Source organism: Natrix helvetica, assembly GCF_964273705.1.
Source record: "Natrix helvetica genome assembly, chromosome: 3".
Classification (NCBI taxonomy): domain Eukaryota; kingdom Metazoa; phylum Chordata; class Lepidosauria; order Squamata; family Natricidae; genus Natrix; species Natrix helvetica.
Genome location: NC_138549.1, coordinates 122439348 through 122451914, shown reverse-complemented (window position 1 = coordinate 122451914; position 12567 = coordinate 122439348). Strand labels below are relative to the sequence as shown.

The 12567-nt window shown below is 39.6% G+C and overlaps 1 protein-coding gene across 3 annotated transcripts in view; it reads right to left on the bottom strand.

Moving 5' to 3' along the window:
* The window catches only part of BRPF3 (bromodomain and PHD finger containing 3), a 45092-nt gene that overhangs the window by 17522 nt on the left and 15003 nt on the right, over positions 1-12567 (bottom strand). For all 3 annotated transcript variants that reach the window (XM_081947059.1, XM_081947060.1, XM_081947061.1), the window contains exons 2-7: positions 8592-9958; positions 7632-7788; positions 5951-6082; positions 4766-4894; positions 3763-4075; positions 3248-3511 (exon numbers count right to left, since the gene is read on the bottom strand). In XM_081947059.1, the coding sequence (XP_081803185.1) occupies positions 3248-3511; positions 3763-4075; positions 4766-4894; positions 5951-6082; positions 7632-7788; positions 8592-9940 (2344 nt within the window). In that variant the 5' untranslated portion in view covers positions 9941-9958. The remainder of the gene's footprint in view (positions 1-3247; positions 3512-3762; positions 4076-4765; positions 4895-5950; positions 6083-7631; positions 7789-8591; positions 9959-12567) is intronic.

Sequence of the window (12567 nt, the reverse complement as noted above, 5' to 3'; positions counted from 1 at the left end):
AGGTCATGGTACTCTTGACTCATTCAAAAATCCTTAACCTTTGTATACATAAATCACAGTGTTTGGTTTTATGTATTTCACCTAGCTAAAATAAAATCTATTTTGATTTCCACTGCCCATAGGATTCGAGTTTAAGATCCCTTGAATTCCATTATTTACTATTAATTGGAGAATGTGTGTATAGTTTCCTTGGAAATCTCATGGTATAATATTTACGGCTCTTTTTTACAGGTAAGAACACAGTTGCAAAAGACTTCTTAGTCACAGAATAATAGACAGGAAGGGAACATTTAGGCCATCATGCATAACAGCCTGCTCACCACAAATTAAAGCATTCTCAACAAATATCTGTTTAGACTATGTTTGCACATACTCAGTGAAGGAGACCCTACTACCTTCTCTTATCATTTGGTTCTGTTGTCAAATGCTTTTAACATTAGAATTTTTCCCCCTAATGCTCCATTGGAATTGTCTTCCTATAATTTAAATCTCCTACCGTGTGTCATGTCCAACATTTTGGAACAACAGAAAACGGACCTTTTTGGATCAGTGGTGATTTCTGAGCTTACTTTTCTTCTTGCAGACATTTAATTACTAGGCTAGGTAACATGATTAATGCATGGGGGAATGAAGTCATTTTGCTGTTTAAATATGATGGCTTGTGGTACAAGCCTCCATTGGGGTATTGTTCAACTGCTCTTTGAATTGAGGGCAGTTTTCTCCTTGATTGTTCCTATTCAGGTTCTAGTTCTTGCTTTTCTAAATGTTGGTTAATGTGTTATGTGTTTGATTGTAATACAATGTACATAACCTATGAAAAGGATAGCACTACCACAGAAGTGGTAGGTTCCTACCGGTTCGGACTGGTTTGGCCGAACCAGTAGTGGTTTGGCAGCCTGGGTCGCTGGAACCGGCAGCGACCCAGGCCTGCCATGCCCCCGAACCAGTTCTTCGTGTGGCGCCATAGGTGCGCCATCTTGGTTTTTTGCTTCTGCGCATTTTTATTGTACTGTGCATACACGCGCAGCACACAGCGCGCCCACAAGCAAACCAGCAGTAATGCCTGCCAGAACCCACCCCTGTACCATAGGTATCCCCCTGGCACCAGTCCGCAACACGTCAGAAGCCATGCCGCGCAAACAAGCAAAACCCCATCCTGGAGATGCAGGCAGCACGCGAAACCATGTCCCCTCAGGTTCATGGAAAAAAACTTTCACCACAAAATTGGTCCCTGTTGCCCAAAAGATTAGAGGCCGCTGCTCTACCACACATTAAAAACATCTTAGAAATTATTCCTGGTTAGTACAATTTGTTGATATTACAACAGCCCCTAAATATCTATCCAAAGCAAACATAAAGACTCAACAGCCAAAGAAGACAAAACATGTTAAGTGACAACATGCAAGGCACAGATCATGCAGATTGCTACATAGGACAAATTGGCAGTATGCAACCATGAAAATCAATTGGCAGTTGGAAGGCATGAAGAAAATTCTGTAATTTCACTACAGGTATAAGTACAAGTAGTCCTCGACTTACAACAGTTCATTTAGTGACCGTTCAAAGTTAGATTGACACTAAAAAGTGACTTATGACCATTTCTCACACTTATGACATTGCAGCAGTCCCATGGTCATGTGATCAAAATTCAGAGGCTTGATAACTGACTCATATTTACAATGGTTGCAGTGTCCCAGGGTCACGTGATCGCCTTTTGCAACCTTCCGACAAACAAAGCCAATGGGGAAGCCAGGTTCACTTAACAACTGGGTTACTAACTTAACAACTGCAGTGCTTCGTTTAACAACTATGGCTAGAAAGATGATAAAATGGGTGCAAAACTCACTTAGCAACAGAAAATTTGAGTCGTACGTCAAGGACTACCTGTACAAACACAATTTTCAATTGGGAACTTATAAATGTTTTAAGCCAGGCCAGATCAATCTATCACATATAAACGGATAACAAACTTCAGTGCCCTGTGTACTAATGATTTCACCTAGCCTGGTAATGCAAGATTTTCAAGAAGCAAATAAAAGCTCAGAGAACACCAAGAGCCCATAAAATTGAACTCTCAGCTCCATATATTCTCTACCAGAAAACTGGTCTCAACCTGCTTTTCTGTAAAGTCCTTTTAGGTATTTGAATAGTGCTATTATATCCTCCCTTAATCTTCTTTTCTCACGGCTAAACATACCCAGTTAACTCAATGCCTCCGCACAGGTTCCTCTTTATACCAGTTTAAGTTTTCTAAATTTGTTTTGAATTGTAATTTTGGACGCAACAACTGAGATAGAATCTGAATAAGGCATAATAACCAAACGCTAACTATTGTTTCCCTTGAACTGAATTTCTACTAATGTAGACTAAAATTGCATTTATCTCTTTTGCAGCCACCTACTCTGGTGATTCACATTTTCTTTCTTTTGTTGTTTCTTTCTCTTTCTTTCTTTTTCCTTCCTCCCTTCCTCTCTTTTCCTAGCACATAGAATGTTCCAACCTAGTATTCCCTATAGATGTTACAGAGATGTCAGTGTAAGGACATATTCTGGGATGCAGCCAAGTAGATTCTGGCAAATCTGATTAGCCTCGGCTGTTTTCTTCCAAACTCACCAATTTATCATGAGGTACAATTTGTACTGTGCAGTATGATAAATATCACAAATCGTGAAGACGTCTTTGACTCAATGTTTAAATATTTTTGGTATGCATTATTAAAAGCAAGAATTATAGCAAGAATTCTTCTAACAGGGCGATAGTTAACCCTTTTGCCCTCACGTGCTGAAAGCACACGCACGCAACAGCACAAGCCGTGTGCCCACACCCATAAGGCAATGTATGTGTGACCCTCCCGTGCCCTGTTTTGAGACCTTCCTGATGCCTCCTGGGACCAAAAAAGGGGCACGAGGGTGGCGCCGCTCCCCTTCCAACCCCGCACACGTGTGTGCAACCCACCCCCACGCATACTCACACGTCTCTTGCATATGTGGCAGAGACCCAAAAATCAGCTGGCCAACAGGAGGTGCACACGCACATGCGAGGAGGAGTTGAGCTGGGGCGACAGCTCGCATGCCCGCAGAGAGGGCTCCATGTGCAACCATGTTCACCATCACGGTTATAACGGACTCGTGTAAGATTCCAGGTGTATTTTCATTTACCCCACCCAGCCCAGCCCAGCCCAGCCCAGCCCAGCCTAAACTAAATCTATTTCCTCACTAACTTATTGAAATCTAGTGAAGTCTCTCACCTTTTTCCCTATCTTCATCACTCTGCAGCATTTTTTCCAGACCTTCTTCCCATTCGGCGGATTCTCCATTTGGCATGGCTTTATTCTGCTGCTGAGCCAGCTTTTGCCTGACGGAGTTGATTTCCCGTCTCAAAAGTCGCACGCGACGAGTCCGGGCACCGCTTGACCTCATGGTGCTCACTATGTCCAGCTTTTCCAGTAGTTCCTTCAGTTGTACTTCCAAGGAAAGATGAGCTCGGTTCTCAGCAACAAGAATATTGTCAACTGCAATTTGAAATACTGGATGTGTGATATCAATTGAGAAAGTTCTCTGCTTCTCAAGCCAGACCTACTCACGATTCCTACCTAGCTAAACATTATACTACATTATGAACATTATACCACAGGCAGGAAATTCATCACTTAAATCTGGAATCAGTTAAATATTTTTATATAGGACACTTTTCAAGGTGAGTTGCATTACATTTTTATACACTTGTTGTCTTCATTACATCAGAAATAGCTCAGAAACTTACCATCCTCCCAAGAAAACCGATAAAAATCTTCTGTCTTTGGAGATTCAGGCAAATGAATCCCCACTTGGGGGTCAAAGCCAATATTCTCAGCTTGCCGTCGTGCATGGCGTAATATTGCACCTCCAAGGTCTCTGAGCCGGACAGCTGCTCGATGGAAAATGGTGTCTTTAGAATTATACCTCATGCAATTGGCAAGGATAAGGTTAAAATCTTCTTCAAATTCATCCAGTGTTTGGTACTGGTGGGACTCCAGCTTCTTCCTCATGGTAGAAAAATCCATTGGCTTGGAAATGAATTCCAAGTAATCTGGAACCTAAACATATAAAACCTGTACAATTACAAAAATCATTTACTAGCCAACCAGGGTAAACCCATCATAAGTATTCTGTATGTCCTCTTATTGGCATTGGGTTTGAACATAAACTTTTAAGAATGCCACTTACTTAGTTAATTACATTCCCTTCAGCTCTTGTAAATAGAACTATCTTGCTAAGATAAGATAAGAGATAAGAGCCTATTTCCATATAGACAGTGCTCTATATAGTTGGGACAGTTTGGTAGCTCTTTGCGTAAGCAGTTTATTCTTGAAAAATACTCTTTTATGAAGCACTATCATGACATAATCAAGTAACAAGACTTTATTGTTGCCAGTTGTATTTTTACTTTGTCCACGAGCTGGCAGGGCTTTATTTTTTCCAGCTGCTAGGCACTATAAATGCTTTTATTTAATGATAAAATAACAAGAATATTGTATTGTTTACCTCTGTAAATATGAGAGAAACTTTGCAAGAGCAACATATTTTGTGAAATTTCAGAATTTGCATCCCTCAAGCTCTTTGTAATGTTGCAAGGTTATCTTTAATTTGTGGGTCCTGATTTTTTTTTTTGACTGTCTAAATGATTCAATGCTCCCAAGTGCTGCATTGCCAATCCGTGATACAGCCATTCCTCTAAACAATGTCTTCAGATCATCTTAACCATGTATCTAGGACTAGGTACTTGCCTCACTCAGGTTTACGGGATCTGCAAAGATCTGGGCTGGATCCTTTTCCTGCAGTAAATCCAGTGTTGTGCGCAGAAGAACATTGAATGGTGTGAGTTGTAACTCCATAGCAGCTTGCTGAACCTTTACCTAAAATGAGAATAATAATACTATTCAGAGATACCAGAGAGGGGGGGAAAGGAATATTTTCTTTTCATATATAATTAATCTACAAAGCTCACCCATTCATCATAACACACTGTAAAATGGACTGTAAACAAATCCAATGTATGGAATCGCCTGATACTACATAGGAGCATAACTTTCAAGATGACAAAATTCACTCTGCTCAACTTATATCACTTTGTCAGAACAAGACAGTGATTATTTAAAGCATAAAACTGCAAACTAAAGTAGATATTTAGCTGTAAAATTGCATTTTACATGATTGTGAATTTTAAAAATATAGCTTTGTTGAAAACCTTAACGTAAACTAACTGGATAACATATAGTTATGCCTTCCCATCTTTATGCAGATACATAAAGGTCCATAATTAGATAACTGGTGAAAGGACCATGGCACGACCCATCCAGGGAAGCTCATCTGGGCAGCCTGCTGATCTTGTAACACCAAACAAAAACATTTGTATTTCCCCAAACAGTTCAGTAATAAAACTGATTTTACATTACTGGTGTAGTTCTATGGATATGCTTGTTTTCCTAGATTTAGTTTCTGGGTTTTACCTTTGCTTTTACAATTTTTATTATTTATTTGACAATACATCATCTCCAGAGAAAAATCTGGAATTTTTGAAAAAATCAAATGTGCCCTGAAGCATTTTTTAATCACACAATTTCCAATCCATTTCCAGATTTATTTTTGGCTGCAATTACATGGCAAATTAATCGAGTGTGAGTCACACTAAATAAAGTAATGTTTGATTCTGAATAAACAGGCTTAGAATTGGAAATCAGCATAGAAAAAAAACAATATATTCCCCTTTCTTGATCTAATCATCAACATAAAATATTATTCATATGTATATACCACCTAGAGTTGTTTCAATATGAGATGAGTGGCAAGTACATTTAATTAATTAATCCATCCTTCAGTAGCTATACAAATCTGTAATGCATATGCAACTTCAGTAGCAATTAATATACAGAAATGATGCTAAAGCACCATTAAGACATGCTTCTATTTACCTGTTCACGTTTGAGTTTCTCACGTTTACGAATTAATTCAATGAGCAGCCGTGCTCTTTCTAGGTCATGTCGAAGTTTCTGCCAATATTTAAGCTCTTCTTTTACTGCACTAGTCTTTTCATCCTGCTCCTTCTGTGGAGATAACATTTTATTGCTACAGATTGTTATTCTGTCACGTCATATCTTGCAATTTTCTCTCTCGCTCCACAATCATTCACAATTAGGGTCTACCTAAAACACAGTATCTAATGCTTAACTATAAAGATTTAACCCAAGTGAATCTTAAGTCTTGGTGCTAGGTTGCTTATGTGATTGTCTTTCCGAGGTTGTTTTTGACCCATCCATTCAGTCCAGTAGGATGCTCTGGGTCCTGTCTGTTTTACAGTGTCAGCCAGTGTGGCCCAAGAGAAGGGCCTTTTCTGTTGTGGCACCTGCCCTCTGGAATATCATCCCTCTGGAAATTAGGTCAGCCCTCTCCTCGTTGGTCTTTTGTTAAGCCTAGAAGGCATGGCTCTGTGCTTGAGCCTGGTGCCCCAGAGGTGGATCAGATCCCATTTCCCAGTTGTGCTGAATGTCTTGCTTATTGCTTTTATCATTTTTGTGGCAGATATGTGTTTTATGATTTGTGTGTGTGTGTGTGTGTTTGTGTGTCTGTGTGTGTGTGTGTATTTTTTTCATAGATTTTCACGGGTGTAGGTATGCTGGTCTTGTTGTATTCGGGTCTTGTCCCGTGTAAAATTGAAATTGTCTCGGCAACGTTTCAACGAGGTCTCACTCGCCATCTTCAGGCTGGGTTTTGAGCTTAAAGTGTGATTGGAGTTGCCGTTTTCTATAAATCTTGGTTGGGGGGGGGTATGGAGTGCTGGCTTTGTTTCAGTAAGTGGAGTGATTGGTTGTGTGGTTGTATCATGATTGGTAGATTGGTGCTGATTGGTGCTGGCTGTGTGTACAGTGTTGTTTCGTGTTGTAACTGCCTAGGTGGTGGGTGGGGCTCGTTTGTTGACTAGGGCTGGTTTCCAGATGTCTGTAGGCGGGAGGTATCATCATGTTTATTCATGTTGTGTGGGTGTTTCTCTATTTCGATAGCTTCCATAATTATTCTCTTGTTGAAGTGTTCTGCTTTGGAGATTAACCTGGTTCCTTCAAAATTAATTTCATGTAGTGTAGCTTTAAGGTGCTGGAAAAGGGAGGAAGTTTTTTCTTTTTTTCTAACTGGATATATATATATATCCAGTTAGAATTGGGAAAAATACTCCTCTATAGGAGAAAGAACATCTTAATAATTAATAGCCACAATCCAAGTGCTAGTATCCACAATGAATAAAACTTTGCTCTATAAAATGAGTTAACCCTATTTCCAGGCTTAAGGAATAGTTTCATGAATATATCTCATCTTGGTTTTGCCTCTTTTCATTATTATGTAATAGAAAATATTGATCTTATGCAGCCATAACTGATAATAAAGGAACTATGCAATGGAAGTATCTACTAAGAGAAGATTTAATGATTCCATTACTACTATTCATTCAAACTTTCAAAGTTAACTTATTCTAACTAACAATAGCTATTCCAGAAAGGATCGTTTTCATCCAATTCTTTCCTAAACCTTCCCATTCAGTTTACCAAATATTTCTCTTTCATATTACTCCCGCAGCACTATCATGATGAAAAATTCTTATACCAATTCTGCATTTCTTTGGGACTGTAAGTGAGAGTGTAGCCTCCGTATCAATGGTACACCATTTCTTGATTGACGTTTCAATAGCCAATAATTGTGCAGCCTCTGCATGAACTGATTCTTTCTCTGGAAGTTGAGTCCACTGCAGATTTTATTCAGCCTGGGGAAAATAATAGCATCAAAAGAGCTTATCCCTTATTAAATCCAATTTCAGATTCTGCAAATCCATATGAGGCATGGTAACTCCACTACTTCAGGCATTATGGACCACTGCCTAATTCTCTAGTCACATGAGCTTTAGATACAAACTATGCCGTATCTCAGATTAGAGGATTTTCAACTGGAAAATTAATGCCACTAGAAACAGTTGTACAGATCCAGTTCAGCAGCAGAAATAGTAAAATGAGCTTTGCCCATCCACCAAGTGAGCTTACACGAAAACTTTTTACTTCACAGCTTTAATTAACCAAAGCAATTTAGTATTTCAAAAAACACTTTTGTACAATATGAACTTCAAGAAACAAGCTCAGCTGTGGGATGCAGCTATATACTCAAGCACATAGTAAGGTTGCCCTATTCATCCTGAAATCTGTTAGAAAAGTCCTTCTAATTCCCCTTCCATAGGGCCACTATCGCCAACCAACCTGTAGGAATGATCCCTAAAGAGACACATTGAGAGAGGGGAAGGAAGGCTAGACTTCGCTCCCCCTGTTCTGGCTACTTGGAAGGGACCCTAAAAGTTTATTCATTTGCTCATTTCAAATAATATTTATTTTTAATCTGCCTCTTTAAATGCCTTATAAGCTATTGGGAAGGATTGTTTAGTCTACAAGGAAGGATGTAAGTAATTGGAAACTGTAGGTAGGTTAAGTCCTGTTGAGATGAAAGCAGAAACCAGGGCAGATAGACTACTAGGCCATGGATCTATACTGAAACGATGGCTGGAACAGCTGTGCCACTCACCGGTAAGAAGGGATCTGTGTGATCATTAGCAGAGGTGCAGAAGCACTGCTTTCCTTTTTCACCTTCTGCTTCCAATTTACTTTGCTTTTATTTTTGGGACTGGCCCTCTCCATTGTCACATTCTTTACAATGTCCTCATCTCCTTCATGAGCAGTAGTTGCACGTCTTTTTTTCACAGTGCCAGGAGGGGAATGTGCCTCACAGTAAGCAGTTTTGCGCACAGTAAATGTAGTGCCATTGAGACTGGTCTCCCTCATGGGCTCAATCTTCATGAAGAGACCAGCTCTCTGGGCACAGGTAACATGGAAAGCAGTGTAGCAGTTCATTTTGTGACACTGGATAGCTGCTCCCATGCCCTTCTGCTTGCAGATGTAGCAAGTTAGTTTCCAGCGAGCAGGCGGGATATTTTCTATTCCCTCAATGGGTTCCAGAAACACAGTGTTTGCAAAACAGATTTCTGGGATCCAGATGGCACAAACAACGTGAGCCCAGTGACCATCACTGGTTTGTTTGAATGCTCCACCTTTGTTTGGACACAAGACACAATCAACAGGGTGGGAAGGGGATTGTAAACAGCAGCGACAAAGCCATTGTCCCTCAGGGATGTAGGGAACTCCATAACACTCCTGGTGCACAGCCAAGTTGCAAATGTCACAAAATAAAATGACATTGCTGTTATGACATTCATCATCCATGCAAACACAACAAACAGCATCCTCATCTATCATAGTCTGCTGGGCTCCATTATTACGACTCTCCAAATACGACTCTTTCTCCAGACGATCCAGTAGCAATTCAAACGTCTCTGCAGAAATTGACCCATACCCATCACTCTTCCTTTTGTCATTGATCATGTCAAGCCAGGCCAAATCCTCCTCATCCAAATCATACTCCACTTCGGCGTCAACATCCTCGAGTGGCTTCTCAACATACTGATAGTAAGCTGAAGGCAAGGGTGGTGCATCCAGCTGGCTGAAAGAGTCAATCATGCGAAAGCTGGGCTGTGGCAGATGAAAAGATGCTCCCGAAGCATGTTTAGTGCACGTCTCCTTTTTTTTACCTTTGCACTGATTTTTCTTGGGTTTTGAAGGGAAAAGGGGTTGTTCGCTGTTTTCTTTGTTACTGTTGCATTCTGTGATGTCCTGGGCGGTTAGCTCATCCTCGGTGATGATCTTTAGAGGATCATAAATGCTGATGCGATGGAGACGGCCATCAATATCGACTTCCACTATTCGCTGGGCCTGGGCGTATGTCAGGGTCTCTCGAGTGGGTGAGCATTTCAAACTGTACGGTGAAGGAGAGCGTCTTCCCTCTAAAGTCTGCCGGGACCTCCTCCGAGGTTTCCTCATAGCAGCAAGTTAGAAAATCTAGAGGATAGTAAACAGAAAATTTGAACACCACTATATTCAAGCATGTGCACATCATTTCAGTACATGGAGTCTAACTGATTAGCTGATGAATTGCTTGGAGTGATTTCTAATTGGTGGTACTTAGAAACAAAGCACAAAAGCAGTTAACCATAGTTTATTGAATAAAACACAACTGGCTAAATTTTGACAATATATAAGCTATAAACTAGGGGACTCTATAGACTCCAGTTTTTTTTTTTTTGGAAAACCTACATGGTGGCTTATCGTTACATGATCATCCTAAATGGCTCCCAAATAATCTAATCTAACAAAAACAGAATAAATATGATCAACTCAATCTAGAACAACACCTTATATCCCAATTTCAATGCCACAACATCTGATCAAGTCTACAGTTACCCTTGCCTTTGTTAGCCTCACTGCTACCCTAGTCCATTGTCCGGGTGAAAAGTTAGATCTTCATAGCCCTGCAGGATTTTCACGAAGTCATGGGAACCAAAATTATTAATATATATTCTCACAAGAAATATTGCAAGATTATCAATATTATTTAAGTGGTTAGCGATTCCCCACAGTGACAAGATTCACATAATAATCTACATCAAAGCCAAGCAAACCAAATTATGATTTTAACACAAGCTGGGATCTGGGCAATAAACAGGTTTTATTTAATAATATATCATCTCACAAAATCAGTCTCTCCTGACATTTTTGTAATATTCCTGAAGTTTTTGTAATATTATTTGTAATATCACAATATTCTTGGGGTTTAAGGTTGCCAATCCTTCAAAGCAGGTGCTTCAAAGCATGCCAATTCTTTTTACAAATAAATGAGAATGATTAAACTATTGGAGCAGTCATAATATTCAGTGATGGCTATCATTTGGACATTAGAAACAGAGGTTCTTTGCTATACTAAATATTTTAACCTAAAAAGTCATTAATACCAACCATGGCTAGATTAAAACATCTAATCTTCAGATCATGATTCCTGAGGCTAGTTTGTTTAAGATACATATCCATAGTTATAATGATGCTACCTATTCTAAGACAACATAGAATGTTACAGCTAACTTCAACTGGATGGTTTCCAAATACCTCCTTTCCTAACCAGACAGCAAATCAGACTTGCTGTGGCTTGTATATTTATATTACACTAAACCAGTTTGTCTACGTTCCAACATCACCACAACCTACATTTAATCTAAAGCATAAGCAAATGTTTTCAAACTCCTTCCAATTGAGAAGCTGAAGAGCTTGAAGCTCACTAAGATGACTCCTTGTAACAAAAAGAAAACCTAGTATTAAATGTGAGCAAAACCTTTTGATCAAAACAAAATATGAAAATTAGGAATTATACTTTTTGACTAGAATCTAATCGAAGTTTGACTGCAATGTTTGAAGCACAGTAGACCCTATGAAATAAAATAATAGTGCCAAACAGCTATTGTCAAATAAGGCTCCTGTTAAAACAAAAATCTGCTAATGTAGATTGGTGTACAGTTTGGTTTTGCACAAAAAGCAAATCCTGGCTCCCAGGCTTATTATTTTGAAAGATGTAATCATTATTCAGTCACAATTTAATTTAAATAAATGAGCTTTCTAAAGCTGCAAAACCATTAGAAGTAGAAAAACCTTTAGAAACTAATTGCCAAGACAAAAATGTGAATACAGGTGCATAGGATTGTTTTTTTCTACTTCAATAAGTATTATATTGGGTTTTTTAAAATCCGTTCATAACAAGCTATTACTATTAGTAGAAAACAAACATTTTGGTCACTAACTTGTAACTTCTGAACTTAATGTAACTGTCTTCCAATGGAAGAAGGATTGCCAGAATGGCTATGGAATCCACGTTTTTCATTTTTGTAACCACATATATCACAAGATAGTTTAGCTAGACTAAACATAAAATGTTCAGCACCCTGAAAGACAAAGAAAGCATCAACTACCACTTTATTGTGTACAAGGTACGTACGGTTATAAAAATGAGCTTTTTGCATATATTAGCAGATATCCTTTTTAGGAACTTTTGAATCCTGCTTAAGCAGCAGTTACACGTACCGGTACATTGCTTGTTTAGGCAGAAAATTACCACGGGACACCATCCGTAATACAGATTTTCCAGAAAATGTTGAACTGCGAAACTTTCTGCTGCTTTAAATCAAGCAAGATCCCATCTCACATTACTGACTTCTATTTCATATTGTCATTTGACTTCCATTTAATAAACATATAGAAAGTATCCTCCACTGATACTCTATAGCAGTGATAGCGAACCTAGGTGGCAAGCAGAGCCCTCTGTGGGCACAGGCGCCACCACCAGTGGCTCTTCTGGTTTCCGATGCGCATGGTTAGCTGGTTTTTGCGGGCACCAGAGTGCTGAAAAACGCCCAAAAAGCAGGTGTGCGTGCACCAGCCAGCTGGTCTTTGCGTTTCCAGTGCTCTGGTGCACGCAAAGACCAGCTGGGCAGTGTGCATTTGTGTGCCGGAAACCCAAAGACCAGTTGGGCGGTACCTGCATGCGCACCAGTCAGCTGGTGTTCAGGTTTCCAGCACTCCGCCGCGTGTGCTTGCACACAGATGCATGTGTGTTCTGGTTTTGG